Source organism: Phyllostomus hastatus, unplaced genomic scaffold (genome assembly GCF_019186645.2).
Source record: "Phyllostomus hastatus isolate PE091 unplaced genomic scaffold, TTU_PhHast_1.1 phas_scaffold_755, whole genome shotgun sequence".
NCBI classification, from domain to species: Eukaryota; Metazoa; Chordata; class Mammalia; order Chiroptera; family Phyllostomidae; genus Phyllostomus; species Phyllostomus hastatus.
In genome coordinates this window covers 6740877-6765857 of record NW_025334039.1, presented here as the reverse complement: position 1 = coordinate 6765857, position 24981 = coordinate 6740877, and the positions used below count along the sequence as shown (strand labels likewise).

Genomic DNA, 24981 nt, shown 5'->3' with positions numbered 1-24981 from the left:
AGACTTACACGGGAGCACAAACGCATGCCAAAGTGGAGGAAAGTATACCACATGGCTCACTACTTTTCTGTGACAACTGTCATTAACTCCTGAGTGTATTTGTGCATAGCCTTGCATCGTGGCTTAAAGAAAATGGCAGATGAACTCTAAACGTCCTTTTCTACAGGCACGGGGTTCTGTGACAAGTTAACCAGCCCAGCAGTCTGAGTTGTGAGCTCATCTGCTTTCACGATGAGTTATATGGTACATGGTGACATTTTTTTTTGGGTCTTTTTAAAAATTTTATTTTAATTGTTGTTGCAGTATAATTTTCTATAGTGGTGACTTTTTAAATTAAAATAATTTTTAAAAATATGCTCTCTTTTTCAAGCCCGCATGCCTTTAGACATTCCATCTATTTGGAATCTAACTTCTACTTGTTCTTCAAAGTTTGTCTCAATTCAGATGAACAGGGAATTCTTCCCTATTGCTGTCTGATTTCAACCTCATGTGATCCCACTGCTCAGCACCCAGAGCACACCTGCTGGCATGGAAATCACTGCACAGGTCCCTGATTTTGTGTGTCTCCCCTGTGAAGCTACTGCTCAACCCTGCCACACTACAGGCTAACACAGGGGAGGCCACAGAATGGGGCACCGGACAATGAGCACACTAGGATGGCATAAACAGCAGCAGAAAAAGGAGCTTTGTGCAGTTAGCACTTGCAGTTGGCAGAGTTCTGTCACAAGCGTATGGTGATAAGTCTCCAGCTTATCAATGAATCTTTCTAGCAATGCCACAAGGGTAATCCTATTTCCCGCAGCAGGCACACAGAAAATACAAAGGCTCAGGTCATAGACCAGGACCATCCTAAACAATTGGCTCCTGGGTCTGTACTCATAACCACTTCTCCATCCTGCCTCCCAAAGCCAGAGTGAGACCAGGTTTGGTAAGATTTCATCCACGCCTTTAAGCTGAAAATTGAGCTAGCTTTCTGTCAGTCACTTTGCTGACACTGTAACCATGATTTTGTGTTTCATCATGATTTTGTTTTTCCTGCCGCTGTAGAAAATTTATTTATTTATTTATTTTAATCCTTACCCAAGAGGATGTTTATTAATTTTCTTATCCTCACCTGGGGACATTTTTTTCATTGCTTTTAGAAAGAGAGGAAGGGAGAAACATCAATGGGAGAAACATTGACTGGGTGCCTTCTATACGTGCCTGGACAGGGGACTGAACACGCAACCTAGGCATGCAACCTAACTGGAAATTGAACCCACAACCTTTTGGTTACAAGACGGCACTCCAACCAACTCAGCCATATGGGCAAGGGAAATGCTCATTAATTTTAGGGAGAGGGTAAGGGAGGGAGAGAAACATTGATGTGAATGAGAAACACTAATCAGTTGCCTCTTGTATGCCCCTGGACTGAACCCACAACCCAAGCATGTGTCCTGACCAGGAATCAAACCCATGACCTTTCAGATTATGGGACGATGCTCCAACCAACTGAGGCACACTGGCCAGGGTGTAGTAGAAAATTTAGAAGTTCAGGGAAAAAAAGAGGGGGTTCTGGGCATCTGAGAATGTAGGCAAGTGAAAAACTATTAGGAAATACTTTTCTTTTTCCCAAATTGTAACTCTCCTGAGCTTAGCACTCAAAAATACTTGTTTGATCAAATCTGAGTATAGTAGTATATATACCGATTCCTGATTTCCCATTGATAACCTCCAAGTGACTCCCAAGCTAGGCATCCCCCCTTCCTCTTAGCTACTCACCTTCTGACCTTTGGAGTGACTATAAAAATCATCTGGCCACACATCCTTCCCAAACATGACATCGTCATTCAGGTAAATAAACTTCTGGGACAGTCCTTTGATGCGATGAATGTGACTTTCAATAGCTGGTGAACTAAAGGTAGGCAAGTGGCTCAAGTTTCGAAAAACATCCTTTTAACCAAAAAACAAACAAACAAACAAACAAACAAACAAACACACACACAAGAGAGAAAGAGGGTGAAAAAGTGTTTTTTCTTTCATTTTTGTTTTTGGAAGGAAGGAAGGCAAATGGAAGAATTAAAGGAAGGTGGAAATGGAGGTAAGGAGGGTGAAAGGGATGAAATTAGGAAAAAGTAAAAGAACAGTGAAAGACAGGAAAAAAACCCAGAGCCTTGTGATATATGGAAGTCATGTACCTGGTGTGTTACTATTGTTACTCGAGGATTATCAAGGTTCAGCCAGGACGGAATCTGCCCATTGGTGACAATGAAAATATTCCGAACCCACGGTGCATGCCTCTCAATAGATCTCAGTGAGTATCTCAGCTCTTCATTATCTTCAAAACGGCTGGCAGAAACATCTTCATCCTGCTTAGACTGAGAAAAACATTTGGTACATGAAGACCTAAAATATCCCTTCAGTCACACCTCCTCCTCGGTCTCTCCCCCTGCCCTTTCAGTTCTCAGGGTGCTCTGGCCGACTTTTAAAGACCCAATCTTATAAGCCATTCAAAGAAAGACAAGTACCATATGATTTCACTCATATGTGGAATCTAATGAACAAAATAAACTAACAAGCAAAACAGAGACAAACCCATAGACAGAGAGCAGGCTGACAGCTGTCAGGGGTATGGTGGGGAGGGCTTGAGGGTAGAGAGATTGAAAGAAAAAAGAGAAAAAACCTCATGGACGTGGAAAGCAGTATGGGAATTGCCTGGGGAAGGGGTGGAGGAGGGAAAGGAGAGCACAGGAAGGATTCGGTAAACGATGATGAAAGGAGACTTAACTCGGGGTGATAAACACACAGTACAGTTCAGATGGCACATAGGTTACGGAACCATGCACCCGAAACCTGTATAATTTTGTTACCCAGTATCACCCTGATAAATGCAAAAAAAAAGGGGAAAAAAAGACCTGGTGTTACTTTTAAACATTACAAAAACTGCAAAAGACTCCGCATAGTTACAACAGCACAAATATACAGCATTTCTTTAACACACTTTTTAGAAAAGGTTCTTGGATCTCATTCTAGGTCACTTCAGTTAATATTAACTGATAGCAATAACTAGAAAATTAGAAAAGTTCCAATCAAGTCCTCTTCCTTCTTCAAACACAGTGAAGTGATTGATAAATCTTTAACAACCTGAACAGGTGCAGGTTTTAAAAGTATCCTGGCATCCCTTACCTGGCTGATGGCGCTCAGATCCCATAACAAATACGCAGGACTTATGGTCAGTTCTTTCCCATCAATGGTCATGTTCTTCTTGGTCTGCTTACTCAGTTCTTGGAACTCTCTGGGGTTGTTCAATTTCAGAAGTGCTACACTGGCCTCTGAGTACAGCTGCAACTGTAAGATAACAACAGGGTTACTGGCCGAAAAAATAGCCCTAAAGAAGAGACACTTTGAAATTCCCAGTCTTATCTTTAAACTTTAAATATATATCACACACTATATGCATATATTATATATGGTATACACCTAAATATATATTATAAATAAAGATTAAAAGTTTCATACACACACATAGAGCAAGCTAGTATCACTAAAGAAAGAAAATCTAAACGGGGCACTTTCCCCAAATGAATGGAGCAAAGCAGGAATTAAAAACAAGAAGGAGCGGCGGGGGCTATGGCAAACAGGACATCTCAGGCCCCACCTGAAAGGTGCAGCCTACTACCCAGTGCCACCAGCGCTGCCTGATCTCCTGAGAGGCCAGAATCCTTGTGTTACATGAAATCTCATTTCCTCTTTTTTTTAAATTAAAAAAAAAAAAAGTAATCTCTGGCTGGTGTGGCTCAGTGGATTGAGTGCTGGCCTGCAAACCAAAGGATCGCTGGTTTAATTCCCAGTCAGGGCGCATGCCTAGGTTGTGGGCCAGGTCCCCAAATGGAGGGCACACAAGAGGCAACCACACATTGATGTTTCTCTCCGTCTCTTTCTCCCTCCCTTCCTCCCCCTCTCTCTAAAAATAAAAAGAAAATCTTTAAAAATTTAATTATAGTTTACATTCAATAGAAACCTCCCAATTTTCAATGCTGGCTCAAAGTTTTGATTGTCATACATTCCAAAAAAAGACATTTGGTCACCAGTTTGGGAGCTGTGTTTAGAATATTACCAATCTGCTTACAGTGGAGGAAATCCCTGCACGTGACCTCACTGGGACTGGTAGGGGGAATCTGCCAGCAGCGCATCCAAATGGCCTTTGTGCCCCACATCTATAATGAATGTCTTGGGCAGAGCTGACTGACGTGCTTCCAGAATACATTTGTGGGCAAAGCATTCGAAGTAATTATAAATATAAGTGGAAACATTCTAAGCATCAACACATTTTTTTAAAATTTATTTTTAGAGAGAGGGGAAGGGAGGGATAAAGAGAGGGAGAGAAACATCAATGTGTGGTTGCCTCTTGCATGCCCCCTGCTGGGAACCTGGCCTGCAACCCAGGTGTGTGCCCTGACTGGGAATAGAACCTGCGACCCTTTAGTTTGCAGGCCGGCGCTCAATCCACCGAGCCATACCAGCCAGGGCTCAATGCATTTTATAAACAGGCTTCCCTACCTCTACCCAAGTGCACACTACCCTTGATCTGTTTACGTTCTAAACCTATATCATACAATTTCCCATGAAAAAGGCTTTCAGAACTTAAAAAGGCAGAGAGAGGACCAAAAACCACTAATCAAGGATGGCAAAACCCTTCTGCTGAACTGGCTCTTCTAACACAACCCAGGGTCTTCTTTTCTAATTCATAAAACAGAAGCAAACGCAAAGTGTTATGGGCTCAGACTAAGCTCTCGTATGTGTGACATGACTATACTTAGCTCATCTTTCAAAAGGTTCCTGAGTTTATGTAGGCCCCAAAACTAGAGGTTAGCGTTTGAATTTTATTTGTATCTTTTTACCTTCTCACTACATTACATAGGCCATTAACTCTTCCCAGAAACGGTGTGTGGGCACATGTGTGTGTACATGCTTGCATATGGACTGTCTTCCTAACTGCTGTCTTTCACCTTGGCGGTGCCTGGCATATACTGAGCACTCACGGAAGGTCGGCTCTTACTGATGTCACCAGCCTGCTGCAGTGTTGGGGCAGACGGGATGGAGGCCATGCAGGGCAAATATTCTCCTATCTGGGAACCTACAGTCTCACTACCCACCCTGAGCCTCCCCTGCTCCCTCTCTACCTCCCACTGTGGATCCCACAGCACCTCTGAGGGATCCCTGGAGTGTACAAATCACTATTCTAGGATAAATAAATATAGTACTTCCACATTCTAATTTAATTTAAAATTGAGAAAATATCTTTATCTTAATCTTCTCTTACAAACTGCTTTTATCCTGGAAAACTATTCCAAAATTTCATAGATACTTTCCTAAGGTCCCTAAACAATAACTGGAAGAGAGATGAAAAGTAAAGAGCATAAGGCAATACTGGTTTATGAAAAAGATTTTCTGCTACCACAATCTACCAAGTTGTTAGTATTGAAAAAGGTGGGGAGAAAATATCCTGTGCGAGCCACTAGGGGGCTCCCCAATCCTGGACACCTTAGTGACTTTCCAGAAAGAGACCAGAGGTGGCAGGAACCGTGGTTGTGATGAGGGCCAAAGGCTGAAGTTCTTAGTTTGGGCAACTGTGGACATCTACCTCCACATATAGCTTCTCCCCCAAAATTATAAGTTTACCTAAATTCTTAAAATCATAAGTTTCTCAAACAGAGAACCACCACCAGGGAGGGACATGTGAGCATGACTGGGAGGTAAAGCTTTGCTATTTTTAGGCCACTGACATTGCAGGACGGATGTTACTGGTTAGGGAAAAAAACATGCCAACTAATACAACCAAAAAACAAATTAGCTCCTTCTAGTAAAGTGACAACTCAAACCTACTAGGTCTTAATGTGTCCTGGTGCTTTTCTAAAACTTAAATTAGCTTGCCAGAGTTACTTGTTTAACCTACTTCAGTTTTTATTTTAGGAATAAAACCAAAAGAAAGAGAGCCATGCTGTAAGAGAGCAGGTACATAAGATAGTTTCAAGGAAGTCACTAAAAGGAGAGACATCAACACAGTATTACTGTAATTTATTATGACCTTGAACATGCCCTGAACAGAGAGGTCTGAGGGGGCAGAGTCCAGGCAGGACAGTGTGTTGTTCCCACTCTGCCTGCACTGTCCCCACTGTCCTTCCTGCTGAAACAAAAGATTTGGTCCAGCCTTAAGGATCTGGAGCAGCCTCTTTCTCATTGAAAACTTCCCAGGGCTCTGGTCCACACAGACTTCTCCTGTCTCCAAATGCCATCACCAAGTCTATACTACCCTTCTCTATACCTAATTCTATACTATCTTGTTTTGTTACTTAAATACTTAATACGCAAAGGTACTGCCTCCAGAAAGAGATTATAAATAGCCTGAGGGCAGACCCACGTCCTCCCCTTCATCTGCACACCCACTTGGCAACCACTGTCAAAGAACCAAGCCAAATGTGAGAATGCACTAGAGAGCCTTGGGAAGATTTACCACCTGCTCTAATATATATTAAAGAAGGAACAAAATTAAAAAAAAAAACAAAAAACCCACCATAAATGAAAATGTCCAAAAACACAGAAAGATTTAGAGTGATCTGAAAATAAAGGCCAAGGGACAATCTGATTTTTCAAAAGGTAAATTCTGTTTCCATTACATACAAAAATTCTACAGATAAATTCAGGGCAATTTATCAGCTCACAAAAGAACTCACCTCAAGGTGTATCAGACTAGAAAACCTTTAACAGAGAAGACTGATTTATAAGATTATAATCCAGAGTCACATTTTTATAAATTCAAATTTATTATCTTGCAAATGAAACCAATTTCAAGTCCCACCTCGTGGGGGTGTGGGGCTGAGGATTCTGGTTTTGCTCTAAACAGAGTAATAAAGACAAAATAACATTGTAGGAATACAACCACGGTACTATAAACCTCAAGTGCCTCCTGCAGATAACCATACTGCTGAGCCCCTTCACTTCATGTTCCAAGACTTTGTGTGTGACAGGTGTGTTTAGTCACTGCCTTTCTCCATGCTCATTCTTCAACAGGCATTTCTTGAGTGGCTGCCTAACTGCCAGGCCCCCTCCCAAAATCACTGGGGGTACAAAGGTGAACAGGCAGTACCTGTCCTGAGATGCTCACAGCCCAGTGAGGAGCCTCTGGGGCAGAAGAGAGCTCTAGATGGTAGAGGCCTCCTGGAGGAGCCTGGAAGGGCAAAATGGTTCAGCTGCTCAGGCCCGAGGCCTAACGGCCCTTTCCTCCCACATACCACAAAGCTCCCTAATGAAACATACCCCACACTGAGCTCAGGGTTTCCTTCCCAAAACGTTTCTTCTCCCACTGAAGCTCCGAGTGTGATCAGTGCCATCACTCCCATCTTCCCTAGACACCTCCACTTCCCCTTTCATTTTTCCTTCCTTCTCCCCTCAGCTCATAGTAAGTCACCAGGTCATGTAGAGGGGCTCTCTCAGGTGTCTCTGGAACCATTCTCATCACTGCACCACTGACAAAGCACTTGATGAACCCAAATGGCCTGCTGGGCTGGGGCAGCAGTGGTGAAACTGGTTTCCCTGCCTCCAAACTCCTCTTGCCTAAGCTCCGTCTGCTACACTTCCCCTGCTGTGTTTCTGAGAAGGGGATCCTCCACCTCCTAAAGAAGCTCCCTGCCTCCAAAATAAAGTCCAGGCTCTTTACCAGCAGATCTTCCTCAGTCTGACCTCGATGTACCTTCCCAATCTGAACACCAGCAAAAACCCTGCCTGGGCTCTGGCCTCCAGGAACACCTGTCCTGAGCTTCTGCAAACACCACTGATGTGCAAGCTTCCAGCCCTTTGCTCAGGGTGCTCTCTCTTGCAGGAATGGTCTTTCCTACTCCCTTCCCTGCTGAGAGCATGGCTGCTCTGTTCGAGGCCCAGGTAAAATGCCTCCTATTCTGCAAAGCCTGCCTTGCCCCCCGTGCACCTAAAACCCAGGTGTTTCCACAGCACTTTCTATCTGTAAACACATTTAGAGGTGATTACACCCAAGAATTCCGTAAGTGCTTTTATTCACTCAGTTATCCTTAGCACCGAGTCTGGCACCCAGCAGGCATTTAATAAGCACTCCCTACATGGACTGGAAACCTAGTGACAGGAAACCTCATTCTCGTGGCACTCATAACAAAACCGGGAAGTAGAACCTGAGAAAAGAGTCACTTGAAGTACTGAGCTCCAATGCTGACACAGACCTTCTATTCTTCCTCTTTCTCTAGCTTCCAGAAAGTCCTAATCCCTGGAGTTGACCGCAGGTGTGGACATCATGAAAACGACTTGCCATGAACATTATGGATAATGAACTTGACCCTCGAAGAGGTGCTGGCCTCCACCAAGACAAGTCCGAGAATCCCAATAAATCTCCAAACAGGAGAATGAACAATGGAAGGTGGCATTATCATGCACAGCGACTACTGGTACTCCCTGTCCGATTCAAGTTACTACCCCACCTTAGCTGCACCAACACACACCACTCCCTACCACCCACAGAGAGTTTGCTAAGGGCTGACCGTGGGCCAGTCAAACCTGAGCAGAGAATGGAGAAGTGTCATGAAACTTCTTTCCTTTAAAAATTTATTACAATTGGAATTACATACACGGAATCAAGAATGTCATTGTTTCTGCATAAGAAATGTGAGCCGACAATCAAAAGTAAAGACATACCTAAAACCAACAACTAGGAAGCCAAGAGGCCACATAAACATGGCCAAAGTAAATATTAATCTACAGCTTTATCTGCCCAAATCAGCACTAAAAATAACTCAGGGGAAGGAGGAATATAATATCTATTTTCAAATAGCTGCAGATTAAGAAATAATTCAACCCTAATCTAGCTGGACACTATCCTATTTCCAGGTACCATAAAAAAAGTTATGGAGAAAAATATTAAAAAAAGAAAAAACATAAATGTTATTCATTTATAAAGATAATGCAATGTATCTTAAGACAGTGCAACATAGGAAAAAAGAGTTGGAAGGAAGCATGTAAAAAACATGGTCAAGACAGGGACCATGTAAGAACCACCAACCACAGATCCCCCCCCACCAGTACGTCCAGCTCTATCCTTCACCTCCAAATTGTTCAGTAACATCAACAGGAACAAGGTATAGACAGCAGTAAGCTAAACACAGTTGCAAAACTGAAAGAACATTTCTTTGTAATATCAAGAAAACCAGGTCCCAGCAAATTTGGAGCCAAGAACTTCATGCACTCTCTTCTAAGAGAAGAGATCCACATTTTACAACTGGCATGATTCTGACAGACAGCAGGCATCTTTTTTTTAAAGATTTATTTATTTATTCACCAATGTGAGAAAGAAACATCAATCGGTTGCCTCTTGTACATACCCAACTGAGGACCAAACCCACAACCCAGGCATGTGCCCTGACCTGGAATTGAACTAGCGACCTTTCACCTTGCAGGACAACAAACAACCAAATGAGCCACACCAGTCAGGGCAGACGGCAGGCATCCTGACATAAGGTCAAATGAAAAGTATACTCACATGACCTGTGCCCTAATTCAACTAGGCAAATGGCTCTGAAAACAATAAACGTTAAAGACAAGGCATGTCACAGGTCACCCTCCAAAGTCAACTCTAACAAACAGCATCACTGGTCAAGCATGAGGAGTTAAAGTTTAAACCCTAAATATGTTAATGGCTCAACTAGCTATTAATGAATGGAGGTTTCACATGATCAAATGTTCCAAATACCTGAAGCCCAGTCCCCGTGAAAGAAAGCTCTCAATAAATACACAGGGTGGAGCCTGTGAAAACTCACTATGCGGGTGATGCCCCCATATCCTTCCTCCGTGCTTTCATTTCCTTACACTGTAAGTGCCATTGGGTCTTTGTCTTTTCGTCCACAGCTATATTCCAGCTGGTATAACAGAACATGACACATGGTAGAAGCTCATTCGTTAAACAAATGACCCTGCTTCTATCTAGGAAACCAGCAAACAAAATAAAGTTCTTACAATTTTACCCAAATTAAGAGTAAGGAGTGACGCCTGGGCCAGATAGCTCAGTTGGTTAGAGCATCGTCCTGATATGCCGAGGGTGCGGGTTTGATCCCCGGTCAGGGTACAGACAAGAAACGACCAGTGAATAAATACACGGAACAAACAGATGTTTCTTTCTCTCTCTCAAATCAATGTAAAGAAAGAGTAAAGAGTAAGGATCTCCTATAAACAAAGGGGCATCTTCATCACAACATACTGTAGCAGAATAGAAGTCCTCTTAATGTCGCAGGTTCAATTCCCAGTCAGGCCACATACCTGGGTTGCAGGCCACGGCCCCCAGCAACCGCACATTGATGTTTCTCTCTCTCTCTCTCTTTCTCCCTCCCTTCCTCATTTAAAAATAAATAAATAAAATCTTAAAAAAAAAAAAAGAATAGAAGCCCTCTCTTTGGTTCTTATGATAGTTAGTTGTCCTTTGAATGGAATGAACCACAAGAGAAGAGTCATGCATTAAATGAGATGTTCTGTGCTGGTTGCTCTACTTTCCAGGCTCTTACCAGTTTTATTTTAGAAGAAAGATTTTCTGGCAATTTCGTTCTTAGTTGGTTTGTTTCCTTGAATGTTGGTGGAAACCCACTCAGGAAAGCCAAGTCTTGCATTAGCACTAGCCCAGGGACTTCTTTATCTGTTGTCTAAAATAAGAGGAGGTAAAACACAACTCACTTTCCATCTCATAAGGCTGGTGAAAACAGCAGATATCTATTGTATCACACAAGCTTCAAAGTAAGAATTAAGGTCACTTAAACCAACATGTATCAATACTAACAAGCTAGCCTTAGAGGAAAAGTAAATATTAAAAAAGCCTCTCAATGTAAAACAGCTTTATTACTCATTCTTGCACTCTGGTCTACTGTAAAAACAAAATTAATTTAAAATAACATACCAAATAGCCTCTCCAAACTGTCTGCTTGCTGTTTCCCTTGAACATTTCAGTGTGGGCATCTTCAACTACAATAAAGAATAAAATAAACAAGCCTATTAATGAATACTTAACTGTAATATCTGGCAGGACATTGTATAAAGCATTCTGAGAGCTGTTAAAACAGTATAACACACAGTTTCAAAAGAAGGAAATTCGAGGAGACAAAACCCATCCAACAAAAGGGGATCAATGTAACTCAGTGCCTAACACATGTGAAATGTCGCAGTACGCAAGGAGAGATCATGTGGGCAGCAGACTTGGAGACGGCAGACCATCTGACAGAAATCACTGCTGTAGGAACAAACAGAAGGGGGCTCTTGAGAGCCAGGCCAGTGGCATTTGGATTAACAGCAGGGACACACTGTAGCTCCTAGAATTCCTTGGGAGTCACAATGAATTCAGGTAATGCTGAAAAGAGCAGTTGAATGTGGCAGTGGGGTGGGGGTAGGGGGTAGCGGGGCTGGGAATGACACAACCCAACTGGCAGAGGTTTCTAAAACCTCACACTTGCTGCTGACATTTGGGATCATGGAAAACAGGAGAGAGGTCAGATGGGTAGAATCCTGACCTTCAAAAAATGGGCCCAGAAAGCCAGTTCTGCACATTATAGCCTGGCAAGACAGATGTCAATCCTGGATAAGGGTCTCAAATGTCCCACAAAGATATACTTGGTGAACACTGAAGAAAAGAGAAGTTTCTGCAATATACTGTTTATCTTTAAAGCAAGCACTGTGAGTTCATTATGAATAAGCTTCTCAGATGCACACCTATGTCTGTCTCTGTCTCTCTCACCAATGATATGGTGGGTTCTACAATGACAGGTCAGATAATTCTTATAGATGCCATGTATGTATTTGTATATAATCCCAGCAGGGTGGCTAACAACATCTCATACCATCTTTGTGGATATAATGGAAATACACAGGCTAGATCTCAAGTTGTATGGGTTATAATATAATCAATTCTGACTGGAGAGTGTGAAATTACAAAGCCACAATCAACCTAGAGAGGTTTCAGAGGTCTGTCATTGGTGCTACCTTGTTCAACAATCCATTAAGGTTTTGGCAGACACAGATGCTTGTGAGGTGTGTTTGCATAACATTGACAGAGAAGCTATTATCCTGGGTAACAGACTAAGGGTTCTCCTAGTTCTTACTATTTAGAACAATGAGCCCAATCAAGCAAAATAAAATCTCCTACAAACAAAGGTAAGACTTTTAACTGGGCACCAAAAACCATCCGCACAATCACAAATTAAAAGAGGTATTTGAACATTAGCACATGCAAGTTTTTTTCAAAACTTAGGAGTTTTAGTCCACAGTGACTTCAGTATGAGTCATCAATGTGCTATGGCCACACTGAATTTCCATCCCAATTTTCTGCTGTTAAACAGAAGAGTACTTAAAATAAGAAAGGCAATGCTCCCCAACACTGCCCCATCAGAACACCCTGTTGCGTTAACCTTCAGAAAACCCAGAATCCAGCCACTTCTCACCACCACACTGATCCACACCACCTTCCCTCCTGCCTGGATTAGTTCAACCTTTGCCCCTCCCCCAGCCTATCCCCACCACAGCAGCCAGGCTGACCCCTTTGGAACGCAAGTCAGATCACATTACCCCTCCGCTCAATGCTCTCCAATGATTCCTCATCAAACCTGGTTAAAGGCGAAGTCCTTGTCATGGCTCCCAGGGCCTACACCATTTGGCCCCGTTATTTCTCTGGTTCATCTCTTGTCCCCTCTTCTCTCATTCACTCTACTCCGGCCACAGCAGCCTCCCTGCTCTTCTTCAAACATGCCAGACCCACTCCTGCCTCACAGCCTTTGCGCTGGCTGTCCCACTTTACCGGACTCCCTCCTTGCTCACCCTCTTCAAAGTTTCGCTCAGAAGTCACCTTCTCAGTGAATCTGCCCCATCACCCAATTTCCCTGGCTTAATTTTTCTCCATTGCACTTATCTTCTACAAACAATATATTTACTTGTATGTTGTAGTTATGGTCTGTCTCTTTCTACCAAAATGTAGACTCAATGAGGGCAGAGATTTTCTTCCCATCTGCTCACTGCTGCATCTTCAGCGCTGTGAACAGTACCTGGCACACAGTATGCACTCAATAAACATTTGTTAAATGGATGGTCAATGTGCAGAACGATCCGCACTGAAACAGAATGCTCAATTTCAGCTGACACACTTTGAAAGTAATAGAAACTACAGCTCATTCTGAGAAGAGCAAAGGAAGACACAGCCAAGCCCCTAAGACACAGCTAAAGAAACAAGACTAAAAAGAAATGTCGTATGGGAAAAAGATTACATTAGTTCTGTAGAACCACAGGGGGTACAAACTGAACCAGTGTGAGAAACCTGTAAAGAAGCACTTTGCAATTCCTTTTAAAAGTCAATGTAGTCCAGAGGTGAAATGAACTGTCACAGAGGAAATTCCCTTCCGATACATCAAAGGGGATGGGCTTGACCACTCTGCCGAGGAGACCCGGGTCCAGGCCCGAGGGCTGGACTGTGGGACTGCTGAAGTAGTGTCGGAAGGATAGAGTGTAAGACACAAGTGAGGAGGAGCAGAAATGACACACTTGAGAAGGAAAAGAAAAAGTAAATCACTCTCAATAATTAACTAGAAAAAACGCTAAATGAGATAAATGAAATGTCAAGTGTGGCCACACAGTGTTTATCTAAATCAGAGGCTGGCAGTCCACAGCCAAATTCTAGCCTCTGCCTGTGTTTGTATGGGCTCATGGAGAGAACAGTTTTAACATTTTAAAAAAGGCAAATGATAAATTCTTATATAAACACCTACATAACATTTGCCATTTTGGCTGTGGCCCAGAAAACCTAAAATACTTACTATCTGGTCCTTTAAGAAAGGATTTGGCAATCCCTGATCAATATAATGGAAGATGGTAAAGAGCAAGTTTGTGATCCACTATAAATGTAAGCTCATGAAGGCAGGAATGTGTCTTTTTTGTTTTCTGCTGTTTCCCTGTTACCTAGAACAACCACCACCCCAGAGCAGGCGCTCAGCAAGCCTTTACTGAATGAGTGACTATAATATGTAGAACAGTCAAATAGAAACCCAAGTAGGAATTCAACAGTGTTTAGAAGTCTGCAGTTCACTACTGATTTCACTTATCAAAACTCACAATCTTTTAAGTTTTCACTACATTACAAAATTAGTAGAGGAAAATCCAAGATTCTTCCCATAGATGTTATAACTGAGTTATAATTGTTGACACATTGGCATTCCTTTTTTTCTTCAGCCAAAATGCTGTCAGAGTACCTTAACTTAAGGAAATCTTAATTTAAAAAAAACAAGCAAATAAAACAGATAACTTATTATAATTCGTCAGATTATCCTTTACTTTCCTTATACATATTTAAAGTATAACTTAAATTATAAAAAAAAACCCTTAAGTTATTTATACTAAATTGTCTAGGAACAGATCTATAGTGTGAAGGGGGAGATGTCTGTACTTGGAAAGATTATAATTTCCTATCAAATTACAAACAATTGTGAAGTGCTCGGACGTGAGCACTACGTTAGATACTGTTCAGGACACGAACTGGTGCAGGAGGGCTGAGGTGTCTGCTCAGTAAAGACATGAGATGAGAACACCAGAGACTCCAGGGCAATCAAAGGGAAGTTGTGAGCTAGGTTACAGGTATTACGGGAATGTGGAAAGGTAAACATAAAATCACTGTGAATGTACTAGTCCAGGATCTTCACGGAGGAGAAAGAACTTGAGGCGGGGCTGGAAGGAACAGGAGAAGGGCTAGGAGAGGAAGAGGAACGGAGCGGCAGGCAGCACCACACACATGTGAAGACAGTGCCAGCTTTGAGGAGACGCAAGAGACAGGGGTGCCAGAATCGATGGGCAAAATCAAAGCAATTAACACTGAATACTGAACACCGGGAAAAGGATTTTGTATCTGTGAAAAACAAATATAGACCACTGCACTGTTCTCTTTAGAAGGGAACGAATTGATAGAGCCTAGTTTCCGACTTCCTGTGTATACAGTTGTATGCCAGACAGATAAGAGAACTTCGCAGAGAAGTGGGGCGTCTAAGACGGGAGGCTGTAAAGGAATTCAGTATAGTGTAGAGGAAATAAGTAAGAAAGGTTAGAATCTAAGAATCACTTGCAAAGAACAAAAATCAAGTAATGAGATTATTAGTTATGCAGGTGAAAATTAAGAATGGGTTAAAGATAGTCCCAAAGATGCAGCAGGGAGGCAGAACACGGAAGGCACGGGAACTTGAGGCTAAGACTCAGTGCTGTCAAGGCAACATCCCAGTTTCCACTTTACATGAGTGAAAAACAGCCTCCAAGCAGGGGTTCAGTGCAGAGGAAGTTTAAGAGATAAGAAGGAGATGCAGGTATGGGGTTCACGGGCTAAGGGGGAGGAGAGGCTCTCTAAGGATGGAAGTAATTACAGTTTAATTTCAATTCTATAACAGTTTAATTTCAATTCTATAACATGGCCAAATCAACTTCGTAACCAGATGCTTCAGAGTGTAAAGTATGAATGCTCCAGGTATGTTCTGTCCAGAATGCAGGAAACAACCTTGTGGAATAGTTATGTGGTTTATAAAGAAAAGCATCCAGAATAACTGAGAGCCCAGAGAGTAAGGTAAATGAGAGAGTACTAGGTTGAAGGTCCTGACCTTCAGCACAGAAAGCACATGCTGTAAGCACAGAGTAAGACACATGCAATCCCTCCCTGAGGTTACGGTTGAGATACAATGGCAGCTTTTTGCTCCTCCTTTTATTTCTTTAAAATTGCATCACTTCTGTTCTAGTCAGAATTTTTCAATTCAAAACACCCAATGATAACATGACTTTAAAATACCCACAAGAAGACCTTACCATTCTTAGTACTGTCGAAAACAACAACTGAAACATTAGTGGAAGGGTTTTTAGGTTTTGCAACATTGAATATGTCGCTGGCAGAATGAAAAGAAGGGTAAAGAGATGGTAGGTCCTTCAGTGTAACGTTGGCCGGCAGGGCTGGGTCCAGGACAAGCATTGGCACCTTAATGCAGTGTGTCAGCAAACATTCCAGCTGCTTCTCACTGGAAAGAAACACCAACATACTCACAACTCCATTCCTGAAAAATTAACCAACACTAAAAAGCTTGTTGGTACTACTAAAATTTCCCGCTGTTTTTCTATAGCCTATTTAAAAATTATAATATTTTAATAAACAAGGAATTTTATTTCAAGAATAGAAGAGTTAGCATAATTAGCAAGTACGATATATAAAATCATTAAACAAGCGTAAATCTAAATAGAGCTTTCAAATTTCTATTAATAAAATATGATTGCCACCCAAATTTACTAACTCAAAATGGCATAACAAATAAGCATTTCATTACCATCATTTTAAAGATTATTCATAATTCCAGTGAAACCCACACTCAGGCTAATGAGAAGTAGATAAATTCTGGTGGACAGAGTGTCACCATACTAGACACAATTTACCAAGTCCGATCAGAATACAATGAAATATATTGGATATGACACAGCACTGATGCAAACAAAAGCAAATGGGACAGGTTCTAAGATGATTTTATGTTAGTCATTTCTATCTACATGTAAGAAATACCCAGAATAAACATATTACCTAAACACAGGAATGGGCAGAGGACACAGCTAGACAATTCACAGAGTGGGAGCCGTGTCTAGTTAAATAATATATAAAACTATCCAACCTCACTAATAATCAAAGAGATGCAAAAAAAAAAAAAATGAGGTAACACCTTTTGTTTAAATTTGCATCCCTCAAAGAATGGTGACTCAATGTTAGTGCAAGTACAGTAAACCTATTCGTCTCCAAAACTGCTGGCATCACCCTAAATGTATGTTTGCCATTTACTCTTTGAAAATCAATTTGGTTGAATATCCATATAGTATTAAACATACATATGCTTCTTCCTCAGTGGGTTACTTCCCTGAATCTAGTCCAAATCAGAGAAGAGAAACAGGAAAAGCAAGCCCACACAGAGAAAATGCCACAGACTCACATAAAATGTCACAAAGTACTGACAAATGTGAACATACGTAAGTATCCAACATTTGGTAAAGTATAGTACAGTTATACTTTGTGGGATATTATACAATGTCTAAAACTCCAACTAAGCATAAGTAAATAAGCATAAAGTAATAAGCATAAAGATAATTTATCAATATAGAAATATGAATAATGACATAAAATTTTAAAAATAAGATAGGAGAAAAAATTGCCCATGGATGATAAATTTTAACTATAAAAATATGGTTGCAAAGGGAGTAATAAAATGATCATAGTTGTTGAATGAGAGCCATCGAATTCTATGAGGTTTTTTTTTTTTTTTCATTTTCCTCTCAATCTCTCTGGATGTTGCACCATTACTTTACCTTAAAAGACATTTAAAAATAACAGTATTGAGAGTAATAGGTATAAATAAATATATATAATTAACAGATGATTTGGAAGGTACTTCTGGATCTCAAAAATGCTCAGAATCACTTTTCTACAGATAACTTTTATTTTCAGATTTTATTTTAAGATTAGTAGGGAAGTGGCTGCTAACAAAGATTTCTGCTTCTCAGTGACACAGTCTTGTTTTAAGGACCTCAGTCAGGTATGATTCAAATCAAGACAGATATATCTGATTTTTTTTCATTGAGCTAAATTCCTTTCCCAGTCCCCAAATAAAAGACATACAACTTTTTAACAGCATTTAAAGAGAATGAAATATACATTAAGCACATAATTAAATAATGGATACAAATGAAAACACTGGGTATAAGGTAGAGTTTAAGTGAACCAAGAGGACAAACAGTACACAGAGACAGATTAATGGGGATGATAGGGAAGAACAACGTTTCTAACCCTTCCAAGAAAGGATATAGCTTTGGTTAGCTATGACCCAGATAACTAGAGTTCTCAGTCAACAACACCTTGGGCGCTGCAAAATTTCCCATCTAATCGATGCATGTAATTTGGGGGGCCAAAAACTAGTCAAAGAGGGATTCAACAGGAGCAAAGGAGTTAATACAAACTACTGTATTCCCAACAAAAACAACTGAGAACTCGGAAATTTCACTTTGATTCTTCAATTTTTATTCCTGAGAGGCAAGTCAAATTGCTTACCTCTTCTTAGTTGGTTCTGTTGTGTTCTTGCCAAGGATTTCTCTAATGAAAGAGAAAAATACATTTCATTACATATGCATGGACACAGCCCTAAATGTGAGAGATTACTTATAACACTGATTTTGAGCACTGATTTTAACATTGAAGGTACATAATAAATTATACATTTCAATGGAATATGACCAACAAAAATTATCATGTAACTTCAACAGTAACCATGAGAGTTTACTTAAAACATAAGCCTTTATACTTTACTAGTAAAACACGGTACCAGGCTATAAAAGCCATTTTCATGCACTGGGAAGGTCTTATTTATGCTCTAACACTGAGAAAAAAAGATTCTTTGTTGTAGTATAATCTGGCCAATGACCTGCACCTGGGGTGTACCCATAACATTCACAAAGGAGTGAATGGAGTAGTTCTCAGCAAATATTCCTAAGGAATCAAAGGGGAATTTACATCAGCCAGGTCCATAGCACTGAAGTCTCTCCAGAAGCCCACTGTTCCTTTCTCAGATAAAGTAAAAAAAAAAAAAAAAAGGTAAAAATTCCATATTAAGCCCTGGCTGGTGTGGCTCAGTAGACTGGGCACCGGCCTGCAAAATAAAGGTCGCTGGCTCAATTCCCTGTCAGGGCACAGGCATGGGTTGCAGGCCAGGTCCCCAGTAGGGGGCGCGTGAGAGGCAACCAACTGATGTTTTTCTCGCACGTGGATGTTTCTCTCCCTCTCTTTCTCCATCCCTTTCCCTCTCTGAAAATAAATAAAATCTTTAAAAAAATTCCATATTAAAAAATTACCCAAGTTTCTAGTTCCATGGTATACAAATTGATATTAAAAGGAATCTGAGATGCAGAATTTTATTTGGATAGCACTGTAAACGTCACTTTACCCTTCTGAGCTGTACTATTACTTGTACTTGTAGAACCTTCTGTGGTCTGTTTTTTCAAATCTCAGTTTTACCTCATTGCCTTCTGCTCCTCTTCCATCTGTTCCCTGACTTGCTGGAGTTCCTTCAGCAGTTCAAGGTCAGTGCCATTCACCCAGGTATACACCACGTCGATCGGCATGGGCAGACAGAGCCTAGGGCAAACCCACAAGTCCTCCAGCTCATACGCATTTTTCCAGTATGTTTGGGAATAAGAGTATGTTTCAACTTAGAGGTTGTGAAAAAAATCAATGAGAAGGTAAGTCCACCACGGCATGTTTTCAAACTGGAGCTGATAGAGGTTGAGAATTTTTCTTTATGCGGTTTATGTGCTTGATGTAGTTAGTTAGCATCATTTAACCCTCACAACCACCTTGGAAAGTTGCTGCTATCACTCCACATTGAAGATTGGGGGTGGGGAAAGTCTTAGAAGTTCACATTAATCTGCTGCATTCTCAGTTTAGCAAAAACTGGTATATAAATGCAGCCATAGAAATAAAAACTAGAAGCTTAAAATTACACCATAAAAGAGTTACCAAGCAGTCAAGAATGAAGACCTAGCTCTGTCTCTATTTAATGCTGCAGCCTTCCTGTTCCTTGCTGCCACCAAGAACTAGAACACCCCCCTACCCCCACCCCTGAATGTAAGCTCCAAGAAAGCAGGAAACTTCCCTGTTTTATTACCTGAAGTACCCAAACCACTGGAACAGTGCTTGGCACATAGAAAGAAGCTCAGCAAATATTTGCTGAATGAGTCAATGATTTCTGTGAGACAATAGCACAGAAGAACTTCCCAAACCTGCTCGATTTTTTCCTTATAATCTTATCCTCAAGGAGTCAGGCAGGCTTTTGATTCTTGAATATCCCACCTAAGCCTCATCTTAGTGTTTTTGTCCAGGTTGCACCCCTGCTAAAAGCCTTTTTTCCCCTTTTGTCAACTTACCAAAATCCTACCCATCTTACAGAGTCTGCTCTGTACCTATGAAACAGGAGTCCACAGTGATATATGACATGTGCTTCGGATGCTTCTGTTTCTAGTCTGGCCTTTTCTAAGTGATGGTATGGCATAGTTTTTTGTTGTTGTTGTTTGTTTTGGGGTTGTTTTTTTAGGCCAAGGACTGAAGCTTACCCTCCTTTTGTCTTCCTCACAGGGGCCAGGCATAGGTTAAGGCCCAGAGCAGTATGAAGGGTTCCAAAGACTGGCCAAAACCATACGTCTTTGCTGGTGGCTACCATCACATCACCCAGTGCAGGGTTAAATATCTCAGGGGAAAATAAATGTGGTTTGGTGGATAAATCTCTCATATTACAAAAGGAACAAAAAGAGAAGTAATAACCACTTTGAGCTTCAAAGAAGCAGATGAGGCGATGAGAAGAAGGGAGTGTCTATCCATTCATCGAATAAATATTTACTGAGCACTTAGTATGTGCTAGGTACTGTTCTAGATGCTGGGGGTCCAGCAGTAAATTAAACAAAACTCAGATCTGTGCCTTCCCGGAGCTGACATTCTAGAAAGGTGAAAACAAGAAGATGATGTTACGTTATTATGGAAAAAACAAAGCCGAAAATGGGAATACAAAGTATGCCTCTGTGGGAGGTCTGGGTTAAACAGGGAAATCAGAAATGGCCTCACTGGAAGGGGGCCTTTCAGCAAAGATGTGAATGAAGTAAAGAGGCAAGACATGAAGGTAACTGGGGGAAGAATGGTCCTGAAAAAGGGAACACTTGGTGCAAATGTCCAGCAGACATCTATCTAGCATGGCGACAGGCCAGTGTGGCAGAGACACTGGGAGCAAAGGGAAGAACATAAAAGGAGGTGGCATTAAATAGGTACCAGGGGACCCAGAGCTTCATGGGGAAAACGAGGAATCACCTCATACTCAGGCATAGGTGATCGTGAGCATCTACCAACCCTCCTGCCAAGGTTCACCACTGCCTGCAAATTAAAATCTAAACTTCTACATAATCTGCACCCTGTGTTCTAGACACTCCAACTGTATACCCTTACCCAATATGGTAAGAGCCTGCAGGCTTCTGTGCCTTTGAACGTGCTTCCCTCTCAAACTAGAATATCCTCTTTCACGCTTCTTTCATCCATTTCCTCCTTTCCCAGTCACTGTGCCTCTTCCTTCTCCCCCCACAAAAAAAAATGTACCGCTTAACAGGCAGCTTCTACTGTGCTTTGTACAGTACGGAATCCTTGGTACCCCGTGTTGCACTATTTTTCATGCGTGTCTATCTTCCACTAGATGGAGTATCTCTAGAATAAAAGTGTTACCATTTATTCTGCGTCCTGCTTCATTATTTCCTCTCTGTCCTTTATCTTTGGGCTCTTTTCCTACTGTAATTGTGTGAGTTTCCTCATGTAGGTTTTTTCCTGCATTTATCTATATCAATGGTTCTCAAATGTTATGAGGTATCAGAATCATCTGTCGAATTTATAAAACAGATTTATAAATAGATCACTGGGCTCCAGAATGTCTATCTAACTCATTAGATCTGGACCGGGGCCACAGAATACACGTTTCTAACAGGCAATGCCACTGCTACTGGTCTGGAAATGCACTTGAAAACTGCTGATTTATATGTGGGTTATACATACTTGTTAACTATTAGTTCATTCCCTCGACATATACATTGGTTTTCTCCATTTAAAAAAAAAAGCTTCACATTACACTCATGTAAATTATTCAAGGTCTTCTCACTCTCAACTTCTCAGGTTGCTCAGATTGAAAATTAATTTTAAAAAACTGCTTAAGGCCCTGGTTCATGTGACTCAGGGGATTAAGTGCCAGCCTGCGGCCTGAAAGGTTCTCAGTTCGATTCCTAGTCACACAGGCCAGGCCCTGGCTTCAGGACCAGTTTCAGGCCAGGTCCCCAGGTCAGGGTATGCAAGAGGCAACTGATCCATGTTTCTCTCCTTCTCTTTCTTCCTCCTTTTCCCTCTCTCTAAAAGAAAATAAAATCTTTTAAAAATAAAAAAACTCCTTAAGTGATATATTTTTAAAAGGTTCAAAAAACAAGAAAAAGAATCGCACATTCCAAAGCTTTCCTATAAAAGTAATTATCTGCTATTAAAGACTTTTTAGTAGGATCAAGAGATATCCATATATGTTCAATTGAGGAAAACAATGTTAAGTATTCAATTCATTTCTGTACAGGTTCTTCTAATAAGTCTGTATTGTTTGGTCAATTTAATGCTTTGGTATTAAACTAACACCCTAAGGAGACCGTGTGATTTCCTCTAGGTCAGTGACTCAACTGTTTTTCTATTAGACAGGGTCACAAGGACTGTGAGCCTTTTCGTTCTAACTATGAGACAATCTTAGTTTCCAGACAAGAAGGAAGTCTTTGTCTTAGACTGAAGACTATATATATAAGTAACCAGTGACTCAAAAACAAAGCTGTGGTGACAGTGACACAACTTGTATTTTAATCAGTTTAGTTTAAACGAGTAAAAAAGCACTTAAGACTCCCTTGGTTTTACATTCTGTAAAGTAGGTAAGAAAACCTAGAACTTAAATAGTATCTTAGAAACAAAGAGTTGGGAGAGATTTTTATACTTAATCTAATATCTACATTTTAAAGATGACAAAATTGAGCCCCAAACTGATTTAATGCCTCACAATTAGTAGCAGTAAATAATTTATACATTCACTTATTACTGACATAGAATGGGATTTTCTTTTTTCATTCAGGGCAAATAACATGAAAGAGGCTTACATAAAAAATGGTAGAACAATGAAATTTCCTATAAACATTACGGTATTTTAAAATACATTAGAACATATGATATGTTACTTGTCATTATCAAAAAGTAGGCAATTTTGAAATATCCCTGCATAAAAATCAAACTATAGTTTCATGCAATCAAAAATCAGGAAAAGAAATTTAACATACATACAAAAAATTCTTCAGAAAGAGAACAACAATGTTGGATTAAAACTGCTGACCTTAGTTAAGCATTTGGGTTTTCTAAGCTGCTTTTCCTTCTAAAAGTTTGGAAGCCCCTGGGGCAGGGATTTATGTAACTGCACCACCAGCACCCAGCACACTGCAAGGCACAGTAGGTTAGATAGGTACGCGACAACTGGTTGAATTAAAAAAAAAAAAAAAAAAAGAATCCATCTTGAGCATTTGGTGTTATTAAAAAGAAAATCGAGGCAGAAAAATTATATATTTCATTAAGAATCCAGTAATGCAGTAGTTCTCAAAGTGTGATCATCAGACCAGCAGCTTCTGTCTCACCAGTGACCATGCTAGAAATGAACATTTTCTGAGCCTCTCTGAGACATACAGCCTAAGACACTCTGGACGTGGGGAGAAACTATATTTCCTCAAGCCTTCCATGGGATTCTGGTACACACTAAAGTTTGAGAACTGCTGTGTTAAGAAAATGGTTCTCAGCCCTGGATGGTGTGGCTCAGTGGATTGAGTGCCGGCCTGCGAACCAAAGGGTCACTGGTTTGATTCCCAGTCAGGGCACATGCCTGGGTTGCAGGCCACATCCCCAGTTGGGGGCATGTGAGAGGCAATCACACTTTGATGCTTCTCTCTTGCTCTTTCTCCCTTCTTTCCCTCTCTAAAAAGAAATAAATAAAATCCTTAAAAAGAAAAGAAAGAAAATGGTTCTCAAACTTTTTAGTCTCCAGAACTTTCACAGTCTTAAAAATTATTAAGGCACCCAAAAATGTTTGTTTAAAGGTTTATAACTATCGCACCTGCCATGTTTAAAAATAGGACATTTAAAAATATTCATTAATTTATTTTAAAATAAATAAACCCTTTCACATGTTAACTCTTTCATGAGTAACTTTTTAAATAAAAACAGTATTACCAAAACAAGAAGAAAAACTTAGTGAGAAAAGAGGCATTGTTTTACATTTCTGCAAACCTCTTCATTGATTTATTTAGCAGAAGAAAGCAAGCACCTCAAATCTCCAGTAGTCAGTCTATCCCATTATGTTGTTTTGGCTGAAGTATATATTAAAAAAATAAAAACAGACTCACACAGATATGAAGTCAGAAAAAGGAGTACTTTAATAACCTTTTCAGATAATACTGGATATTCTTCTCTGCTGCTGCACCAAAATAAGTGGTAGTTTCTTAAAAATTAGTTGCCATGTGGAACCTAAAACCACATTCGTGAATTTTTGTGCTTTTATATTAAAATCCATTGGTCTTTCTTGGGCTTTGAATGGCTCTTTCAACCATGTAATGTTTGATCATCTGGAAAACAACAGCATGCTGAGTTATGCAGATCGGCCGAATAGTGACACATTTCCTTAATTTTCTTACATAATATTAACAAATGTGATTCTTGGATAATGCCACAAATCCAATCAGAGAAGTCTACAATATTGTGAAGCCATTAAACTCACAGTGGTGGAAACAAGTTTTCCAAAATTCTAATTTTCACTTGAAAGTTCAAACTTTACCATTGAAAACAAATACTACTACTTGCTTTCCTTCAAGAGACAGGATCACTTTGCTCACTGTCAAGAAAATACCTGCCTAATAACTAAGTCTGATTAATCATACTTGAATTTGTCCTTTCAAGTTATAACAATGGTGTGGTTTTTAAATTTTTTTATTGTTGTTCAAGTACAGTTTTCTGCCTTCCCCCCCTCCCCAGCCCAAAACTCCAGCCCTCCCCACCTTCCTCCCCTGTTTCCACCTCCCCCCCCCCCGCCCCGTTATTGTCCATGTGTCCTTTATAATTAATTGTTCCTGCAAACCCTTCACCCTTTTCCCCTGAATACCCTCCCCTCTCCCCTCTGGCCACTATCAGCCTGTTCTCAATTTCAGTGTCTTTGGTTATATTTTGCATTTTTGTTTGTTTGGTTGAGCAACACAATTTACAACAGCCAAGTGCTGGAAGCAACCTAAGTGCTCATCAGTAAATGAATGGATCAAAAAACTATGGTACAT

At 40.6% G+C, this 24981-nt stretch overlaps 1 protein-coding gene across 1 annotated transcript in view; it reads right to left on the bottom strand.

Annotated features, from left to right (window-relative positions):
• Positions 1–24981, bottom strand: part of GNPTAB (N-acetylglucosamine-1-phosphate transferase subunits alpha and beta) — a 60196-nt gene that overhangs the window by 18047 nt on the left and 17168 nt on the right. The window contains exons 3-10 of the mRNA XM_045826453.1: positions 19085–19204; positions 18125–18166; positions 15856–16061; positions 10940–11004; positions 10554–10688; positions 3166–3327; positions 2178–2357; positions 1762–1932 (exon numbers count right to left, since the gene is read on the bottom strand). Of these exons, the coding sequence (XP_045682409.1) occupies positions 1762–1932; positions 2178–2357; positions 3166–3327; positions 10554–10688; positions 10940–11004; positions 15856–16061; positions 18125–18166; positions 19085–19204 (1081 nt within the window). The remainder of the gene's footprint in view (positions 1–1761; positions 1933–2177; positions 2358–3165; positions 3328–10553; positions 10689–10939; positions 11005–15855; positions 16062–18124; positions 18167–19084; positions 19205–24981) is intronic.